We start from the raw sequence: 22,261 nt of genomic DNA, 5'->3' as shown, positions 1-22,261 counted from the left end.
CAGTTATTAAACATAAAAAAGGAGGATATAAACTTGGCTTAGAAAGTCTGTAACTGGCAGATTAATGATGTTAACAAGGCAATACCAGGGCAAAGATCTCTCTGCTTTCGACCTGTTTTTTACGCTTTTGTCTGAACATCCAGTGTTGGCTATTGTTGTGGGGTTTTTCCTGTAGGCACTGCAGTGCTGGAGCAGTGCATAGAAGGGCTGGAAAAGCCTTGAGGCAAGTGCTCAGCTCTGGAGTGTTCAGCTGAGAGTTACCATGATCCTAAGTAATGGGTCAGAAAGTAGAGACAGGCTGCCCAGCTTGTTCTGTTCTTCTCCATCGGCATTTAGAGATTTACCTTGCTCAAGGGTAAGAAGACAAGCCAGTGTGATTTCCTTCTATAGCTGCAGTGTCATTCCATAGGAGTGGTTAAAAGGAGCATTTTCTGAAAATATAATAAAATTTAATTGCTTTCCCATGGTTCAAATCCTGAGAGTAAATATAAACTGTCCCAGCACTTTCAACACTGTTGTTGAGGTGGATTGAGCTGTACAGGTGACCAGGCTCAAAAGGGTGGTAAAAGCAAGGCCCTTAAAACTGCTCTGGTCATCACTTATTAAAGCTTTTTGAGGCTCTGTGGGTTGAGTACTCCCAGAAGCAGGCAGCAGGGGAAGAGCTTTGACTCAGGAAAACTGTTGAATGAAATGTGTTTTATATCCCCATTCAGAGTGCCCTCAAACACCTGGTCAGGCTAGCAGGACTCGACAGGATTGTAGTGGGAGACAAGTGGACATATTTTAAATGGGCTGCGTATCCAAGAGTATTATTTGCAGCAGGTGTTCATATGCTTCTGGGAGCAGTGTCCTTTAATAGATACTGCTGATGGCAAGGGCTATAACATTGTAGAATCATGCATTTCATCTAGGTTAGTACTGTATGCTCTTCCCTGGACTGTCTGAGCCCTTCCAGACAGAAATACAAGACTCTTTTGGGGGAAGGGCTCATTACATCTAATGGCAAACAGTTGAACAATATGCTGCAAAGTACATATGGGTTGAGTTTTTCTTCTCCTTTAACAGGTCAGATAGTCTTGAAATACCTCCACAGCTGACAGCCATGCAACATTTTATGAGTTTTCTTGCCCAATAAATGCAGGCAGATGTTGTAGGATTTGGAACCTTACAAGGCACTGGAGTATAGCTGGTGGGAGGTAGTTTTGATGAGTGCTTAACCTCTCACTAAAAAAGTAGCAGCTTGGAGAAGGCAGTATTTACTGCAGGAAACATTAGCTTGTCAGAGAGCTTAAAGCACTGCAAAGAACCTTTCTGAATGACCATGCAAGTCTTCAGCCAGATGTTCTTCACAGCACAGAGTAATGCACGCTCTGCTGGGAGTTAGAATGAGGCCTTTCCTTGCATCACTCACAGTCAACATTGTTTCCTGTAGGAAAACAGCTTGCTGATGTAAGAATACACAAGCCATTATGTGCAAGCTTGTAAAATACCATGCGATTCAGCTGAACCCTGTAGGCATTTATTTTATTAGTGCAAAGTGATCAAATAATCCTTTGAGAGAACTCTCCCTGGAACCACTGTGCAATTCATCTACAAGTTAGAGGAAACGCTTGGATCTAAGCTTCATTGTTCCATTTCGAGCGTATTCAGAAGTGCCCATGGTAGCCAGCCTGCAAACACCCTCATCTTAGTCCGATGTTCCATCCGTAGAGTGTTCATGGGCTCACAATTGCTGCTGGCTACACGGAGAGCTGTGATAAATGCCCTGCTCTCCACCTGTATTGAATGTGGCTATCTCCTCCTCTGATTGTTGAGTATTTCATTGAATATTGGAAGTGCAAACCATCTATTCTTCTAAATATAGCAGTAATAAATATAAATAATATAGATAATAATAATATAAATATAGTAATAAATATAAATAATAAATATAAATATTGAGCAGTATAGGAGACTTGGAGAACACCTGCCTGGCGTCAGGGCCCCTCTGACCTGTGAAATGTGAGGACACAAACCTGATTTTCAAAGCTTGCTGTGGTGGTGATCTGAACTTACACCACAGGCCCATCATGTCTCTATAATCATAATTCTCCGAGGCACCAGTATTACTATGTTGTCCTGTGTATTTATAAACTGAAAGAAAACTTTTTTAGCCAAGCCAGAGCTTAGTTCTGAAGGTACTGACAATTAACAATGAATATTCCCTTATTTTCTTTACTTGCTCTTACCTGGAAAAGATAATAAATGCAGCCTGTTATTGCAGTGACTGAAAGAGAGAAAGGGAGAAACTAAGAGGAAGGAGAGGCTGGCATGAAAGTTTTTGCAAGAGCACAGTCCAGATCACACATCATTGAAATGATCATTGACCATGGCCTAGATTTTCAAATACTTGAATTAAAAAGGGAGTGAGGGGGAAATAGCAAATGAAATCCATCTGTATGAGAACAGGAATATACCATCAATCAGCTAACAAAGAGCTTCTCTATACATGTTGCTCTTGGACACTCATATAGAGAAGGGCCACATCTACTTATCAAGGAAAAGTCACGGCACTGAATATGTACAGCATGTGCACGCCTTTTATGCGGTGTCTTTTCATGCAAGTGTGTTTGTGATATACATACTTTACAGGAACATTTACAGTACCATACATCTGAAGAGCTATTCTACTCTAGAGTCCAGATTGTTTTATTACCAGCTAAATGTTCTTTAAGCTACCTGTGAATGAGGGCATTGTGACATTTAGCAACTGGTTTGATTGAACACAGATGTGAACCATATTCCATATGGAGAAGATCCAAAGGGGAGAGATCCTGGGCTTGTTTCTGATTTGCAAATAGGAGTTTGAATGCAATTACTTGACATTGAGCTACTAAGATAGACGGAAGCAAATCGCTTGCTTGCACATCTGCAGTGTTGCAAATGTAAAATCAGCTGCAGTTTGAGACAGTGCACAGTCTTCAGGGGTCAGGAAAAAAAGACAATATATGTGAAAGCAAAAGTCCTGTGGAAATGGGCAGTATCCACTCAGAAATGGGAGGGGGACAGGCATTCATGTACATTGCTTACCGAGAGACTTCCTAGGCATGCCCATTCCACATAAGCATCGCTTTCTGTCATTCTAGTCTATCTCTGAAAAAAATAGTTACGTAGGGAGTAGGGCTAAATTGATAATGCCAGTGTGCAAGTCTGTTGATAATTCTCCAGTTTCTTAAGTGTAAAATTTACTGATGCAAAACTAAAATTGCACATAGCACAATTCATTTCATTACAGAAAAGCTTATTTCCTATCAACAACTTGGGGAGGAAAAGCAAACATTTGAGGCCAGTTCTGGTATTTGTTCTGAACTGCTGGATTCTACAAGGCTGCTCACAGAAACTATACCTATTAGGCCTCATTCTCTGCTCATGTGGAGAGAGGGTTTGTCCTCATCTTCATTGCCTCTGGTGCTTCTTTGTTTCCCTTCCGTTTGAGCTGATTGTGTCTCATTGAAAATGTGGTCTCTCCAGTCTAGTCTGTAAAGTGGACCAGGGACTGAGCTGCAGTAGTCCCTGTGGTATGACTCTAATCCCCAAGACAAAGACTGATGTTGAAATGAAGTGTTTCTGAACCCGTCTCTTCAAGCACTTTGTTTTCCATGCAGATAATTGATTTGGTTTTTTCTCCCAGCTTTTCATCCTTGTTCAGCTGCAGAGAAATTCCAAATTTTTACTAGCTTTGGTTGTTTGGTTGTAACTATTCTGCTATAACAATACTGAGCTGCCGAGATACACTGAACTGAGCAGCTCTCGAGGTATACCGTGGGGAGGGCTTGCGTTCTCTGAATGTGAAGCTGTAGGGACAGAAAGAAAGGGTTGTGTTTTATCTCAGTGTAGACAAACTAAGCTCTATGATACTCCTTGCTTGGTCAGGATGCGACAACAGGGTCCAGAAGAATCCGAGTTGTCAAAAGGCTGTTTGCAGGCCTGTTGAACTTCAGGTTATAGGAAATACAAGTCTTAAGCATTTTCACAAGTATTTAAATACACAGGTGAAAAATTAGGAAGTTTAGTCTCTGTCTCTTGCGCAGTCCTTCCTTTTGAAAATCCCCTGGGCAGAGGGAGATGGACTGCAGCAGCCTGTAGGGACACCTGAACTTGGACTTGGGGAGCTTAGCTAAAATGGCGAAAATATATTCTACAAAATGACGGTGCAAAAGCCATTATAGGGTCTAGTCATAATGTACTGTGGGAAGCTACGGAGCACCCCTGCGTTTCTACCCTCTCCTCCCTGCTCACATACGTGCCCTGTGTGTGCGTGGACACTCTTGCTTTGCATAGTTTATGCAGAGTTCAGAGAAAGTTCATTCCAGTTGTGCAGATCTCTCCTTTTTATAATTCTCTCTGTTTGGAAACCAGGAAGCTGTGGTATCATGTGCAGGTAGCACAGCAATAAACATGTTCTCATCACAATTTACACATAAAGCGTGAGTCCCTTGAGGTAACTCATCCCTCTCTTGACAGCTTTAATAAAGGATGATGGATTGTTTCTAAATGACAGTTTAGGAAGATCAAAAATTCCCCCTTGTATTGTTTTGAGCTCTGGTGTACAAGAGCTGTTTCGTGTTCTGTGAAAGTTGTTTTTGCCTTTAAGCGCTGGGGCTCTATTACTCCCCTTCACAGTGGTGAGAAATGCCTGGTTACCACAGGAATATCTTCATCCTGCTGCATACTTGTGACTTCTGGAAAAACTCTGCAGAAAAGCAAAGCCTCGCATGGATGGGAGGTGGGGAAGTGCCAATAGCTGAATGTATTGCCCTCTTTGGGATGCTGCTCTGGCTGGTCTCCCCATATGCATTGTGGGGAGGAGGGGGAGGAGTTGGACAGTGATGCGCCCAGATTTGCCTTCAAGAGGTGAATGCCAGGAGGAGGCACCACCTGAACCCACCTGCACTGGCTCGGCTCCCCAGCCAGCATGTGAAGGGGGCCTGGGGAGATCCACGCTTCCCGGTACCCTGGCAATCCCTGCACTGTCTTCTCCCCGCCTCTGCCCTTTTCTTTTTAAAGACTGCATGCGACAGCAAATTAGTTCTGGAGGAGTGAGTCCTCTCTCTTGTTACTTTTTGTCTTGAGATTTATTTCTCAGTGCATGTGCTTTGTAGTTGCACTTGGCAGAGTGGAGTTTGTTCAGCTGTCCATTCCCCAGCTAATCTGGTGTCTTAAAATAAAGACAAGCAAGTGGATCTTTGGGGAAAGGTTGCCACATGAAGATGTGCAGAGTCATATGGTTAAAAACAGCACTGCTAAAAATCATTCACATGGTAAGAAACTGGGTAAGAAAAAAAAGCTGAGTGCCTGGTTAGGGCTTGGTCTGATGGTACATCAAGGTGACAAGATGAAGGCCAGACAAGAGCCCACTATGGCCGCACAGCACCAAAATCAAACCTCTTTGCCTGTGGAAGCAGTGGGTCTGAGTCCTGTTTGTAGCCTGCTGCCTTCCCTTAGGATGGAATAGGCATAGTCCAGCCTTTGCCTCCTGTATATGAATACCCTTGGAGCAAGCACTGTTGCAAAACACTGGAAGAACATTTTTAATATAGATTCTCAGCAAACTGCACAAACTCAAGAGGAAGTTCTCCACCTATGTGAAATGGAAAATTTTGAAATAGAAAACAGCATAGACTAGAGTTAAAGCAAGGCTAGAATTTGCCAGGGGTGCAGGTGAGGATCCAGAGGATGGGAAGCTTTCAGCTCTTCTACCACTTGCCTGATGGGAGGCAAAGGAGGACTGTTCCTGTAGGTTTATTTTCTGAACTTTTACTTCTCCACCCATAAAATCTTTACTGTAATGCTTCTAGCAGTTAGAGAGGACTGGAGGGCATCAGCCGCTTCATTTGGGACAGAACTCACCTGTCCACCCTTACCTTTTCTCTTCATAACATACCAAGATGAAGCAATGTTTTTGCTCCCTACTGTCCTATATTTCTTAAGATTTGTGAGCTACTTTTTTCTAGTAACCCAGTACTTTACTTCCTGTTGGAAATTGTTTGTATTAATATATCCTGTTACTTTCATTGCTGGTGTGTTTTATGACTATGATATTCTTTCCCTTAGGCACAACAGGGATTTACCAGGGAGCAAATGGCCTGACAAATTCTGCAGGATTTAGTGCTGTGCATCAGGTATGGTTCAGCATTTATTATTCGGAACCTTATCACTTATTTTAAATGGTTGGAAGATAGGTAGATCGGAGAGGTTATTATGATGTTTACATATATTTAAGGAAGGTACTGCTGTGTATTTTGCCCAACACCTTTCTGCCTCTACTCCTGTGGCCGGTCCATTTGCTGGACTTATAGGTATCCTGATTAGTTTTAAGATGGGTGTATCAATACACCCACTTGCACATACTGCAGTTCTTTCAGGAGGAGGATGCAGTGCTGCTGTAGCAGTGCCAAGAGTTTCATCATTCCTCTGCCATCTTACAACTTCCAGATATGTTTTCCATCCTCTACAGAGAGCTCTGCTTCTAGGATCCTGACATCTGTTGTCTTGGCACCGTGTAATAAATATGGACATTTTGAAAGAGACGTTGGCAGGCCTGATGAATATTGAGCCATCTGAGCTGTCAGTGTGCTTCCTTCTTTGAGAGTACACCTGTCTGTGGGCTTCATGCTTCAGATACCTTGATAAATGTGTGTGTATAAATAAACAGCTTGCATACATACACAGGACAGATGTTTTTCAGTAGCAAATGGCTCTTCTTGGTTTGGCCAAACAAATGAGTACGCTGTCCCAGCAAATGTATTTTGGTTGGCCAGTAATTTCAATTCCTTGTTTGTAAGGTGATTGTTGACTCGTATTTTTAATGACAGCAGTGGGCAATTTCTTTATTACTTCAGTTTTTGGCTAAAGCATCAGCATTTGCCAATGGAAGTGCATTTGATAGGAGTATGGAGGTTACCTAAAAAGGAGGAAAATGATTGGGCTTTTTTTTATTGTTTAAAAGAAAACACTGAAATTCTCTCATTTCTTTAATTGTTCTTATGACAACTTGAGTCTTTGTTCTTGAGAGTTGATGAAATAGCTGTGTCACTTGCACCTCATATTTTTAGTTCATTTTTCTGTAGGCCGGGAAGATCACTCAGGCATTTAGTTGTCGCTGAGATAGTTGGACAATCTCAACTATGAATATTTCTGCAAAACAATTGCTATATTCTTTTTCTTCAATTTTGTAACCTGTTCTAACAGCTGATCCTGCTGATCACAGGGAAATACAGCCTGTTTTCCTCCTTCCCTCACCAGATGATTCGGTTCTAATTTCTTAGGTATCTTGTTATTTACAGAGACTATGTCTTCCATCATGGCCCTTTTCAAAAAGCCACCCTACTTCACTCCTGTATGAAATTGTTAGACTCTGTAATACAAAATGGGTTAGTGCTGATAACTAAAATCCTATAGAAAAAGCAAAACTTGACTGATTTCTGACTCTTGGTGGTTAGCTGATCCTAGTAAAGTAGGAGTATATTTAGGAGAAGGAGAAATGTAATTTCATAAGTAAATGAACCATGGTTCTTCAGTGAAATATCCCCGAACCATGACTTGCTGCATGCAAGGATAACACTGCCTTTGTGGTGCCTTACTCATGTATAAGATAAAACTAGGTACACAGAATTTAGACGTTGCTTTTTTTCCTCAAAGGAATATTCAGCATATCCAAGCTTTCCTCAAAGCCAGTACTCACAGTATTACAGCTCCTCCTACAACTCTCCGTATGTGTCTGCAAACAGCATCAGCCCCTCAGCCATCCCAACGTCCACGTACTCTCTGCAGGAGTCTTCTCACAATATCACCAGTCAGAGCACAGAATCACTGTCTGGTAGGTGCATCTCTTCTGGTCACAGTTTGGCAGTCTCGGCCGTCTGTAGACATAAACATTATAACCTCATTGTTGGAATTTTTTTTAAATATACACATTTACATGGATAATCTGATTTCTTAGCATTTAACAGTTCTGCTTACACTATGCAGCACTGGGTTTGGGGAGGAGTTTAGAACATCCAAAATCTTCAAAACCTTTCTATTGTTTTCATGAGTACGTGAGGTTTGATCTCCTCTACAGGTAGTACAGAAAGACAAAACAGTTGGATGCAAACCCCAGGTCAGTACTGATGGCTAACGTGGGTAGCAGCAAGTTTGAAACAAACAGTCATGATCTGAAAAAGCCCGTTTCCTGATTTTCTGATGACTTCTCTGTCAAGGTTTATAGTCACCTCTTACAAAATGTACTAAATGCATTCATAAATAAGTACATCAAGAGAAGGAGAATGTGCCTCTTTCAAAAATCAGCACAAACTGTTTTTCTAAGTTGAAGGTTCAAGATGAACTCCATGCAAAAAAAAGCTTCCAAATTTATGACCTCTCTTTGAGTGCTTAATTTTTAAAGTCTCAAAGCTTAAATGGTTTACAGAATTACTGACGGATTACGATCCTCCAGTGTTCTGTTCAAGTACAATCTTCAGCTATCACTTCTCTGTTAAAGTTTTCGTTGGCATGCAGTAACATTTATATAAAACGCCACATAATTTGTGGATGATCACAGTATACGCCCATTGTAGGTCTGCTGACTTATGAAACAAATCTGAACATCTGTGGTTGCTCTAAAAGAAAAATAAACTAATATTGGTTTTTTAAAAGAAGTGATTACAGATTGCTCTAAAAGCAGTCGCAGGATTTTCTGTTCCTTAGATCGTATCGCAGCCTTTTTGAGCATGGGTGATTTCAAAAAAGCTTGTTAGGCACAATCCAAGCTTCTCTGAAGAAGAAGAATATGGTTATTCTAGGAAGCTGGAGAGCCCACAACTTAGGAAGGTGAAAAGAAAAATATGTTTGAGAAGGATTTGTAATGTAAGGTAAGTGAAATCCGGACAGGTTTATGAAACTCAAGCCAATCAAAACATGTACTTTTACAAGGGAAGTTCGCCTTTGACTGTCTCTTCTCAGTTCTAAAATACTATAATCTGTGAAATGGAATATGGCTAAACAGGCTAGTTCTGTGTTTTTAAATAGAAGTTGATGTTGAAAGTATATTTTTCATCATGAGCATTCATCAAATTAAAAAAAAAAAGAAAAAATTCAGAAGCTGAATTGGTCTTGGTTTCCTTTTCCATTGCCTTTCTAATTTCTCTTTTGAAAAGCAGCTGGGGAGTAAAAGTCAAAAAGCTATTTTTTTCAGTGAAAAATAAGATAAGGTTTTTGAAGTGTCACACCCATTTAAAAAAGTTATATATACAGTCTTGGTGATTTTTGAAATTGTTTTAACAGATCTTAGGAATTAGAAGTTATTTTTCTAACAATATTAACTGTTGACATGAAAAGAGTAAGACTTTCTGATGGTGTTTTCACAAACTTTCCAGTGCTTTACATTAGAAGGTTTCATGCTTTAATTATAATCATATACTGCAAAATTTAAGTTTATAATGAAATTCCTTTTATCATGATAGGGGAATATTCAACAACAGCAGCAAAAGATATAGAAACAGACAGACATCACAGAGGGTCAGAGAGCAAGGTACGAGCCCGGTCAAAAAGAAGCAACGATCCTTCTCCTTCTGCTGACAGTGAGATTGAGGTAATAATAACTTTAATTTATATTCCTTTAGCAAGTCCAGCAATGATAAATAGTTGCATCTATTAGCAAATCCCACCATCAGCAATAGTGGGTTGTGAGAGCCAGAATAAAATCAGTAAATATAACTGGAGCCTACAGAAATGGATAGGTAAAGTAATTGCTCAATTTCTGTATTATCAGCATCGTTTTTTTCCCCTCCTTTGGGCTTTCTAAAGGTCTGCTGGTTTGTTCCCCTGACTTGACATGCAACAGAGGATTTCTGTGGCTGTTAGGGGAGCAGACTCTCAGGATGGCCAGCACACACATAGTTCCAAAATTCCTGATGTTTCATTTTGCCTGCTTTCACAAAGCATCTACAGTCAGTGCTCCAAAGGGGCTTGAGAGCTTAAAAAGCTGTAGTCCAACAGGACATATTTCCTGACTGAACGAATTCTTGCAATTGCTTGATATGTAACTATATTTCTTTTTTTTTCCACCCCGTCTGTCATCACAGCGTGTGTTTGTGTGGGATTTGGATGAGACGATAATTATTTTTCACTCCTTACTCACGGGAACCTTTGCATCCAGATATGGGAAGGTAAAATCTAATTTTTTTAGCATTACTGCTTGTCCAGCCAAATTGCATCGGGAACTGTGGGGGCAGCTAATGAGACAGCTTTTCAAACAGATGCTGCTGATTTTATTCAGACACATTTGTATAAATATATCCTGTGGTATTTCCTTCTAACATGTGAAAATTTAATTTACCTCCCTTTCATGTTGCAAGTAGCCCCTTGTTTTTCAAAAGCTTGTATTGTTCAGCTGCTCCTAGATAGGACTTCAGGATGTTCTTTCTGTCTGTCTCCCGCAAGAAAGAGTCTGTCAAGCAGCCAGACAGCATTAACTCTAGCCTCAATGAGGTAACACAATTTTTCTCTTAGACCAGTGTTTTCTTACGAATCTCAGACAACTTTTTAAGAGATATTTTGTGTTGGTCGATCTAGGTTGCATGAATACTAGCTCTTATTCCCACATGGCTACTGAAGCTTCCATTTTTAAGGGGTTTTAGGAACCATAGCTTTAGCTATCTGTGCCTTAGATACTCCCTTTGAACTGCAGGCAGTTCTAGTTTTTGGTAATTTTCTCTGTGGCTGAACAGACTGAACTTGGCTGCGAAGGAGAAAATGCTGGCTCTTGGATTTAGCACCATGTGCTTCAATTTGTTCCTAAGGCAGCTTTTTATGATAAACACTTAAGTCACTTTGAATTACAGAATGTCAAACACTTTTAAATGGGTAGGAAAAAAGACAATATCATTACCTAATTAAAGGTGGATGACCTAGTTGGCAGCTGTTTCCACACATGGCTTTGAACAGTCAGCTTCATCAGGAGACTGGAAAATAATGCTGCTTCTCTGTAGAAGGCAGAAATATGATTTGACATCATTTCATGGCTTTACCAGCTGTACTTGTTTTACGATGGTTATAACAAGCTGAATGTGTAATTAGTAAGATAGATTTATTGTTCGCTGTTAGATGTGCACAGTTGTAAAGGATATAAAAATGGTGTTTGTGGTGTGGAAGTCTACTGCAGCACTTGGAATGCTGCTAACACTTCTAACGGCACCCTCTGAAAACCAAGCACATGTTTCCAAGCAGAGATTTATTCAGACCCATGTTGTACAAGGTAATTGAAGCGGTTACTTTGCCCAGGGAATGTAATGAAGGAGGCAGTCTGAGGTGTACATGTGTAAGCTCAAACCTACTGCCTGCAAAAAGCAGAAAGAGTTAGGCAAGATCAGGAAACATAAACTTAGGCTGTGTAGATCTGCACCATGGTCATGCTTAGCATTGAGCAGAGGCAGCAGTGTGCGTGTGGAGAATTCCCTTAATGGGCTGACTTTGTCGTAGCATAAAACCTCTGAAGCAGATGCCTTCATTTGCTGCCTCCTGCACAAGTTTAGAGTGTGAGGGGTTGGGATCTGCTGCGTAGGGGCAGATGGTGATGGACCAAGGGGTCGACACATGGAGGTGAGAAGTCCTGCCACCACAGTGTCTGTGAGCTCTTGCTGATGGGCAGCCACAAAGGCAGAAGCTGCCAGCTCTAGCGCAGCTGGGGTGGGGATGAAGTGGGGTCAGGGAGTAGAGGCAGGAAGGGTTTATCAAAAGTGCTCACCTGTGACTGAACTGTTTCTGCTGGCTGCGAGGGCAGAGTTAGGTCAAGACAGGGCACCAGCCTGCAAAAGGGGCTAGAGAGAGAGGAGAACGGGAAGAAGGAAATTCAGGGGATTGTCTGCTTTGGAAGGCCCATAAAGGTGCAAAATGACAAACTTCTCTTGGCTGTTTTTTTTACACAAGTGTAAAGACTGATACAAACAGGATTTTTTCTTTTTGAATGAGTGAATCACCTTTTCCTATTAAGTTACAAAAGGGCTATTAAGAAACTTCCCTAGATGGATTTTTTTCATATTCTTCATTTGTTTCATCAGTATTAAATTTCTCAGGGCTTTCCTATAAGGCAAATAGTTGTGTTATAAAAGTATTACAGGCTAATGGCTTGATCCAAAGACAACCAGAGGCTTTGGTAGGCTTTGGAACAAACCTGAAACCAAGAGGGAAATACAGCACACTCAGACAGGCTTCCTGGGAACCATTAAATAGTAACACAATTCAGAAATGTTCAAGAGAGCTGAACTATCAAGTACAAGTGAAGCAGTTGAGCCAGAGGTTAATAGAGTTTCAGAATCTCTTACTTGAATAATATAGAAAGTGTTAATCTCAAAGTAAATTAAGTATCAAGGCCTAAAACTCTTATTTTTGTCCATAACTGATCATAAAAGATTCATGTGCCTGTAATTAGACACGCACATGCTTTGAATTAAATCTTGCACATGGAGGTCTTGGTTCTGTGTGTCTTCCTGCAGAAGTTTCCTTCATCTTCACCGTTTCCCTGGTCAACATTAATGTCCCAGCATCATCCTGTCTGTTGCACTGGTAGAGCTGCTGTGCAGCCACTCAAAGAATTAATCTATAAAGTTGATCAGGCTAAAGATTTACTCTACTTTCTGGGTGATTTTTCTGGGAAGAGGGGAGGAAGAACACCAACCATAGCTTCAGAGATTTACATCTATACTCCCGTGTTCTTTAGCTACAAAATGTCAAATGGTTCTGCCCCTTCCTTAGTGATGGCAGCAATAGGGAGCTGTCCAAAAAAAAATCTCATTTTGGAAAAAAAAAAAATAAAAAGAGGGAACAATTCACAAAAAGCTTTATCAATTGCGGTTGTATTATTAATCATTAATGCTTCAATGTATGTTTGTGATTCCATGTGAAAATTCTCCTTGTTTGGTTTCTGAGGGAAACCTCTGTCATCCTTGTCATAGATCTGGGCTTGTCAGAACATGGACAGTTCATCTCATTGTTTAGAAAACAGTTTGCTTGCGGCATTACTACAACTTAAAACACAAAATGCACTCAAGGTTGAAGCATGAATGAATAGCTCAGCCTAGGTTGCCCCTGGGTTTTGTCCCCTCTGCCCAAACTCTTTGCTCTAGCCCATGAGTTACACAGTCACCAGATATGTGGTCTTAATGTCTTTCCCATACGGTCACTGCACTATAACCTTTATAGTGGCAGCCAGTGGCCTGCAAATTCACAGCTCCTTTTGCTTTCTCAAAGCCCGCAGCTGAATGGCCGCGTACCTGCGCAAACACATGGAGTCACGGTCTAAGTGATCAGGGCAGGAAAGCTGTCAAACCCAAGGAAATCTGTCCACTCCTTCGTTTCTCAGCAGGAGGCCTCTGACAAGAAAGAGCAAAAAAAGAAAAAAATTCCATAGGCAGTTAACCCTGGATATTATGTTCAGGAGGGTTTAGAAACCTGTTCTGCAGGCTTCTGATCACTCCGTGGGTGCAGATACTTACCATGTGACTAAGAGACCACGACAGATGTAGACCATCATTATAGCTTAATGTACTGTCCACCCAGCCCTTTTAATCCCTTCAGGCATGTGTAATAGTGCTCCCATTCAACAGACGAATAGTGGCAGTGTTTGCTATGTCTGCAAAGATCTGCCCACCACATCACCAACCAAACATAATGAGAAAAATGGGTCAAGATCCATAGCAGTGCTGCTGGAGTTTCACAGGAGTTGGGTAAAAGTCAAGGGGCTTTGGCCATTTGTTTGAAGCAGCTAGATACAATACAGGAAGACTTTTGGTGATATTAATTCAGACAAAAAGAGATTGTATGCACTCCCATGGAAAAAAAAAACCATGAGTCTATTCCCCTTTCCCTGACTGAGAAGTTTGCAAGCTTGTTCCACAGTCTGTGTTGTCAAAGCATTAAAAAAAAAAAAAAATTCTGCATCTCTTTTGGTCTGAGAAATTTTAAGTATTGCATTGCAGATTCATTCTTACACTTTTGAAAGACTAGGATTAAGAAGAAATGGGGACTAGTTGTGTTTTCTCTAGCTGCTATCTTTTGGACAAAGTAGCTAAAGTTGCTGCTTGGCCCAGTTGAGGACAAGGCACAAACATGATTTTCTAGCATTTCAAGCAAACGGCATAGCTGCTGTATGTTGTCTGTCTTTGAACTGGACTGTCTTGTTCTTGTGATGTCATGGATCTAAGAAACTTTATTCCACAAAAGTTTAACTAGCAGCTTACAAAAAAGTTTTCCTTTAAGTGAATGATAATTTTCTATTAAAAAAGAAAAACCAAGTCATTGAAAAATTTCTGCTTGGATCTGCTCGAGATCTGCTTGTAAAACCTTAGGTTTGATTTTTTTTTTTTAATTCTTGCTTTCCTTGAACACTTCAAGTAGCTTGTGCTTTTTCCTGCTTTATTCTCTCGCAGGACCCTAAAGCCAGGACCCGACTGAAACACCACAGGGATTTAATCAACTCTGATGGTGATTCATGCTTCTGACGGCCGAATCTGTCCTTTACTACTTTACAAACTGAGAAGGAATAAAACCCCATTTTATTGCTCGGCTGTTAAAAACTATTTGTAGAAGTTGCTAAGGTTCAAATCAAAAGCACCCTCCCTTGAGAACTATTAGTTAATTCTAAGTGCCATGGCATCGCTTTTTTTCTTCTCTTGCTTGAGATGTGGCCTTATATCACTACTGCTGTTCAAACATCTGAGAGTTTTCCATTCCTTTGACAAACATGAGCCAAAGTGCTTAAGGACATCTGTTTATTTTATTTCTTTAATGAGAAAACCTTCCAATTTCTTACTGGCTCAGCTGTGTTTATTTACATTTTGTTAGTCATATGTGTGGGGCACCTTGGGACGTTAAAAACCTGCAGAGGCCTATGCTGAGGGCTGCTAGCAGGCATCCTGGTCAGAAAGGCAGAATAAGCCCTTCCTAAGGAAAACACAGTCTTTGGAACTCCATAAAATAGATTTTCAAAACAAATAGAGCCTAATTCACTCAGTAGATCATGGATTAAGTCAAGATGAATACAATTTGGAAAGGATTTTCTGAGGAAGTTGGAGATTTTTTTTACCCACTGGAGGCTAAACCTTGTGTTCAATGCCTTTTTAAGTTAAATTAAAAAAGCATTCAATCACTGCAGGTAATAAAAAAGTCTGTTACTTTAGACATGCTGCTATATCAATTATTAGTTCGTTATTGGAGAGAAGGGAGTAAATAATTCCAGCTATTTGATTATTTCAAATGTGTATTTCGGGAGCAAACATCTGTGTTTATCATCCTTACTGGCTGATGAGAAGCAGCAGCAGAAACAGCAAAACCAGATCCACAAGGGCTTGGCTGGTGGATGTGGGAGATGCTCTGAGCTCGTGTGGACGTAACCCCTTGCACTGGAGCTTAGGGGAGCAGAGGGTTTTCTAAGCAAAGTGCACGTGTGGTATTTGGAAGTATTAATGGATTATTTTTTACATAAATATATATCAGAAACAATGCTGGCCTGTCAAATGAGCGTGAGTAAATGGAACCTGCTTTCCAGTATCACTGAATTGTGACTTGATTTTAAGGGGAAAAACAGCTTAAGAAAAGCAAAGCGACATAACTTGTAATACATGGTTGTGCCAAGGATTACACACCATGATGTGTTTGCACCAAGCTTTCCAGGAGTTTTGCATTTTTCACAGAGCTATCAAGGGCTTACGTATAGAAATGCAGTGTTGAGGTGAAGGGAATGAAGACATGGTTTAAATTCCACTCCTTTTTTTGACATCTATGGCCTGTATAGTAAAAAGAAATTATTTGTAGATCTTTGCTCTTAACCTTTTACTATTACTAAACAAAAATAGCTATAACTAAATAAAAAAAAAATTCCATTTGTTCTCAAGGATCATGGCCCAGCTTTTAATCTGTATTTAAGTATGATATTCCCACAGGACTGGAATCCATTTCAGAACTCATGGGTTCACACACTGGATAAATGAGTGTGGTCATTACTGCTTGTCCCTAAGCATAGTTCTTTTGGGGAGGGAGGAGAACCTTTTCAACCTCCACATGCTCTCGAATGTGCAGTTTTTAGTGACTGACGTGCGTGTTTGCTTATTGAAATCATTTCCAAGGTGTAGTCCCCAACCAATTCTAAACAGATACATGCCCGTAAAAAGAGTGTCCTTCAGTAAATAATAAGGAATACTTTGGAATTACCTCTCAAGTCACAGTAGGGCTGAATATGAAAAGGCATCTGAAGAAAAGGGATTAAATTATATTTGCTCTCTGTCTAGCATGGACTTCTCACAAGATCGAACTGTGACGACCGTAGACACTATTCACTGAAATTCAGTAGATTGTTGAATAAACCTGGATAACAGAAATGTTTAGGTAAAATGATATGTCTTCATTTGGGGAGAAGAAATAGTTTAAAGCCTGAAAAGCTGAGTGATTCCATTTGAAGAAGGATGACAATTTTTTAAGAAGTCTGAAGTGTGGTCACTTAAGTCAGTCACTTCTGAAAATGGGTTTCATCTCCTGAGCTACTTTGGCAACTTAAAACAACTTTTCTCACAAATACCCGCTCTCTCATTTGAAAAGCTCACAGAAGCTAGGTCTGGCTGTAGCCTGTGTCTGTTAAAAAGATAACATCGCAAGCTAAGCTACTTAAGTGTAGTAAAAGAGCTAAATGTGTTCTCTTCCTCAGAAAGACATGGGCTTCCTTGAACTAGAACTAATGCACATGGTTAATTTCCCATTATTATGGGAAAGCCTTGTACACGTCTCAAATTCTGATCAAGGTGTACAATGTTACAACCAAAGAATGATTATTCTCACAGACTCTTTTTGTTCAAACATGTGGCCTAGGCAATAGTATCTTGGCTTTTTATTATTATTATTTTTATACTACAACCAAGCTGGTCCATTTTCCAGGAATTTCCAAGTAATTAAATCTAATTAAAACTATTAAATTCTTACTTCTGGTGACAACTTCATTATTAACAGCTAACCACAGGGAGGAGATTTAACTTAGAAAGCCCTTGATTGTATACTAATCCGTCTCTCACCTCTGGCTGACACCTGCGGCAGATAAACCCTATAGAATAGGAGTCTGATGAATACTCTTAATTAATACTTTCTTCCTTGTAGAAAAGTAATTATTTGCTCATGGCATAAACAGGTATTTGGCAGGGATTTAAAGAGACTGATTAGTTTTAAATACTAGGGCTTTATTTTGTTGGTTTTTTAAAGCAGGGGAGGCGGTCTGAATCCAGGATCTACGCTCAGGATGACTTTGTCCGAACTTTTTGAATGTCGGGTTAATTGGCATGTTGCTAAGCAGAAACAGAGTCAGACAACATCTCAGAGGAGCCAGCTTTGCCCCTTTGCTAATGACCTGCAAGTCTGAACAGGGTACCTGTAAGGCAGAGGCTTGGAATGGGCTTTGGAGCCAGAATCGGAGGCGAGAGTGACTTGCACTTGAGAGATTGCCAGAGATAAGTTTGCTTCTGTCTTCCTTTCAAAATTACAGTGCACAAGAGGGCTGAGCAGGCTGTGGCCATCCAGCCAACTGGATTAGTAGTAGCTGCAGGTGTTAACAAATACACGTCTTTTTAATGCATACTCTAGGGCAGGTATAGTCAGTTTATGGCAAATCAATCTGAGTGTTTCAGGAGAGCAGCGTTTAAGGAGGTTTTGCTACAGAATCATTTGGGAGGGTGCTGATGGTGCAGTTCAAAATGTGGCTGCAGTGCACGTAGGCTTTTGTGCAGGTAATGCCAGTACCTTCAGTAGGGCAGGTAAGGCAGTGCAGGCTCCTGGGGAGGTTAGTTTCTGAAAAAGGGTCTAGGAGACTACACAGTGAATGCTGCAACATACTTGGAGCTATTCGTATCCACACTGGCTACCTTAAAGCTAATTTGAGTATGTCCACACATTCTGCATTCCCTTTGCTTTGCTAAAATACAGACTCGTTGGAGTTCACGTGAACTGAGTAGACCGAACTTCCCACTTGAACATGTTGCTGTATATGGAAATACTTGGGTTTTGCTGACCTCCAGTTTTTGTGGAAATCATCTTTATGCAAAGACAGACTGAAAGCTGTTCAGCAAGCTCCTTTTATCCATCCTCTGTCATCCTCTTACTCAAAATGAGGGGACAAAATGAAAACAGAAACAGATATTAATTTTAGGCAAGGTGTTACTAGCTTGGAGGACATAATTGACCTCAAATTGTAATTTTAAAATGCACTTCAGATGTACAGAACTAGTCCAAAGATTAGGAACAGAGCATGCAAATAGCAACATAAAAGGAACATTCAGAGCAAATGTGTCAGCTCATGCCTTTGGGACACTTTTGTCTTCCTTGGCAGCATGTTCCACAGGCTTCTGTTGTCCCTCTGTTAAGACTGTCTGATGAACAGGCAGCAAAATTACTCCAGAACAAGCAGATACAGAGCTGGGAGTTGGCAGTGCCTCACTTAGAGTGGAACTTACCTTGCTTACAAGGTGTGGCTGTTGTCAGTAGTAGGCAATAGCCCCTCAGTCCATAGGTGAAAGTCACAGCTGTGACAGAAACAGCAAAGACATATGTCCAAGGATGCTCTTTAGGACAAAGGGTTTTGACCCAAACTGTTAAGAAAGGGCTTGTCTTATTCTTCGTATGCTTTGATCCGTTGTTGTTTATCAAGTAGTAGTAGGGAAAGGGGGCTTTTACTTCTCAGTTCCCTCAAGATCTACACTAACCAGAAAGAGGCCTCTGTGAAACTACTCCTCCCGTCCGTTCAAGTGGGAGTGGAGGGTGTATTGAAGAGGGAGGATATCAATGTCTTTGAGAATGAATACTTCAAAATGACCACTGCTCCCCTGGTGCTTATTTCACCCAGCCAGTGGGAAGGAGCCAGTTAAAGCTGTTGTGTTGGAGGGTCAGGAGTCCCTTGTCTGTCACGTCCAAGCACCAGAGGTTAGCGCTAAAAGTAATTTGTGGGGCTGTTTAATTTTGACTCTGAAGGAAGCTCTAGCAATGGTGCATGGCAGAGGTGAAGCATACACACTGTGGTGCTGGAGGTTTTATTTACAAAAGGAGTTTATTGCCTGTTTTCTATCCCTGCCTCTCATTGTCCTTGTTTGTGAAAGCATGACTTGTAGATTAGCAGAGGCACAGGACCTCGCTCTTCCAAAGTTACTAAACAAGCACTCAGGGTTGAGTTTTTAGATTAATCTGTTTTCACTATAAAAAGTGGTTCCTGGAGGAAGTTTGATTTCAAGCTGTCTGTGGTACATTCTTCCTTGGGCTTCATATGCATCAGAAAACTTTGGCTAGATCTGTTACCCAGGAAGCTTGTTCCCAGGGCTCCAGGGTGCACTTTTGCTGTGGAAGGACATGAATGTGGCGATTTTACATTGCACTGCCGAGCTCACACTACTCTAACGTAGGCATCAGCAATCTGTCAGGGCATCCCCTGCAGCGCAGAGATACCCTTTAGTGGTACAGGATTTCTGTGCCTAGGAAGAGCTCTCCATCAACATCTTTGGATAAATTTCATAATTCTCTTTCAGATAATTTACACTCTGTAACAGAGAATTTGGACAACACATGAATTGATACAGCTGTCTCATTTTGGTGCTTTCCCATGAGTTCATTCGTACTTGAGTTTAAAGCTTTGGTGACTGTGTCTTTCCTCTGTGTGGGTACAACCTCTAGCACAATGGGATTCAGGTCTGGGACTAGTGCTTCTAGATACTACAGTAATGCAAATAAATAACTGCCAGTGGAACCCTGGCCTAGTGCCTCTAGACACCTATATCATACTGGGAGTGCTGATTTGCCTTTTAATTTTATCAACCTCTTTAAGACTTGGAAGCACGCCTTGTTATAGAGGAAATGTCCACACTGTGAAAGCAGTGATGCCAAGTCATTTCCCCAAATGACTTTCCCTTTGGGTGGTAAAGTGCATTTTTCTGGTTTATTTTCATTCCCTCATACTCTCCATCTCAAGAGAAAGATTTTTATTTTTTTTTTGCCTCTCATCTACAGTTTAATTTCCATATTGTTTAGTTTAGGAGAAGGTAATTTCATACACTCTGGAAATGTTTCCTACGCCCCGTTAGTGATTAATACCAATAAAGCTAAAGACAAAACTTAGAGGATAAATGATACATACCGACCAATAGGATTTCCTGTAAGAGTTTTAAAGGCTAATGATCCTTGAAATTTATAAAATAAATTGCTTCATTAAAAACTATTTTACAAAATAATTTCTTCCTAGCAGCATATTTTCTTCAAAACCCTTCCCCCTGTGTAACTACACCTGGGTAGTAAAATTTGATTCAGTGCTGTTCGCATGGGGCCACAGTGAGATGCCCTGATTATGTTTGTGTTCCTCTGCCTCATCAGGGGAGCCGGCTTGGGGCTTAAAATTAGAGACATGTTCAAGGCAAGTCTGTTGGAGTTTACTTTTTGCCCAGAGGAGAAAGTGCCCTTCTTTCTGGGACAGCAACAAGCATGTTTAAACATGAGTGACAAGAGCTTTTCTTTAGATGGGTACAATGCTTGTGAGTCACACACATGGCTGAAACCACAGCCATTCTGCTCTAATTAAAGAGACTACACCAAGAATGCGTAATAATTAGGTTAGCGTGTAATACACCATCCATGTCAACAGCATCTGCCGCAAAGGTTGATGGAAATGTACTCATCCTCCAAACATTGTGCTCCCTGTTAGAGCTCCCCAACTAATTCATTACTGTCCTGTCATACAATAACATGACTCCACAGAGATCTGCAGAAAATTATAGCAAAGACTACATATAAATCTGCCCTGGTTTAGTATGGCTTGTAACTTTAGTGGAGGAAAACCACCCATATAAACATAAAGATGAGAGATCCCTCTCCTAATTAAGATGTATTACAAAAAAAAACCTGTTGTGGGAATGCTCTGTATTTTTTTTTCAAGTTGTCTGTTGTTGTTTAGTTTGAACAGGCACAATGCTTTTGAGCTATGAGTGTTTATCAAATAAACCACAGATTATTTTTGCTTGTGTTTTTGAAGTATTTAATGACTAAGAAGACGTTCTGCTGCCAACCTTGTTTGCATCAGGGCGTTTCTATGCTTTTGCTGTGGCTTTAGGAATAGAGTCGGTTGTTTGGAAGTGGGAGAGGTGGTTGACTTTATGCATGAGAGACATGGGAAAAGTGTTTGAGACCTGGTTAATATTGCAGTGCACCAGGCAGGGTCCAGCAGGTCGCTTGACTGTGGTTTTGGGTACAGCCTCTGCAGAGCTGGTGCTTGGAGCCCACTGGGCAGCTTTGAAGCAGAAACCAAGAGCTGCAGGAGCCCAGTGGCTGCCACCCTCACCTGAGGGGCAGCTTGGAGGACCCAGCAGATCTGCTGTGCACATGCAGTCAGCTGTTAATGTAGCTCTCCACACCAGAAGAAAGAGAAATGGCCCAGCCAAAAGTGTCAGTCACTTCTGCCAAAGCAGGCTTGTCTGTGGGTGGCTTCTCTGGCCAAGCAGAGTCAGCCTCGTCAAGCTTGGGCTGATTTAAGCTTATGCTTGCTGACTTGGCAAGGAAGTTACGTGACAGCCCTCTCACAGGCCCTTGCGGTGTCTCAGCTGGGTAGCAAGGGGCAGGGAAAAACATTAATATATTGAAACGAATCAGCTAAATGTACTGAAGTAGAGCTGCAGGTAACGTAGTCCTTCTCCAGGGGAATTTGCTTAAGGTTTTGCCACTAATGTTGGTAGGAGCAGGATCTGGACGTGAGAAAGTTCACACGTGCTTAAGAGCATGTAGAAGCCTTTTTAGAGCTGCTGGCTTGTGTGTTGTCACATTCCCTTAATCATTAAAAAAGTGTGTTTTAAAAATGCTGCAGGCAGCCAGAGCTTCTGCATCAATGTCCTTCCCTTTTAGGAAGCAGTTCGGGACCCTCTCGGGGAAGGGCTGAGCTGAACCCACGCCCGGCGAGGCAGGGGCTGCTGGTACAAGAAGGTGGCAGAATGAGCAAACTGTCACAGCCAGCCCGCGCAGACAGGAGCACTGGCTGCTTGTCACCATTTCTAGCACTAGCTTGAATGACAGATAAACCCATCTAGCATTTTACTGTGCTGTGTCTTGTCATGCTTTGTCTTTTTGTCTTTTTTCTAGTTGATGTAGCTCTTTGGGTGTAGCTGCCATTATAGCTACAGTTCTGACTCTCCAAGCATGCTTCATACCACTGCAGAGCACGCTGTCCTTAGCAGGAAAAGTCATA

At 41.2% G+C, this 22,261-nt stretch overlaps 1 protein-coding gene across 1 annotated transcript in view; it reads left to right on the top strand.

Annotated features, from left to right (window-relative positions):
* EYA2 (EYA transcriptional coactivator and phosphatase 2) overlaps positions 1 to 22,261 on the top strand; it is a 49,816-nt gene that overhangs the window by 13,266 nt on the left and 14,289 nt on the right. Inside the window, exons 5-8 of the mRNA XM_009875375.1 lie at positions 6,094 to 6,161; positions 7,681 to 7,858; positions 9,483 to 9,610; positions 10,104 to 10,187. Coding sequence (XP_009873677.1) covers positions 6,094 to 6,161; positions 7,681 to 7,858; positions 9,483 to 9,610; positions 10,104 to 10,187 — 458 coding nt within the window. The remainder of the gene's footprint in view (positions 1 to 6,093; positions 6,162 to 7,680; positions 7,859 to 9,482; positions 9,611 to 10,103; positions 10,188 to 22,261) is intronic.

This window comes from Apaloderma vittatum, unplaced genomic scaffold (genome assembly GCF_000703405.1).
Source record: "Apaloderma vittatum isolate BGI_N311 unplaced genomic scaffold, ASM70340v1 scaffold41198, whole genome shotgun sequence".
Classification (NCBI taxonomy): domain Eukaryota; kingdom Metazoa; phylum Chordata; class Aves; order Trogoniformes; family Trogonidae; genus Apaloderma; species Apaloderma vittatum.
Note: the sequence above shows the minus strand (reverse complement) of the source record. Positions and strands in the feature narration are given on the sequence as shown.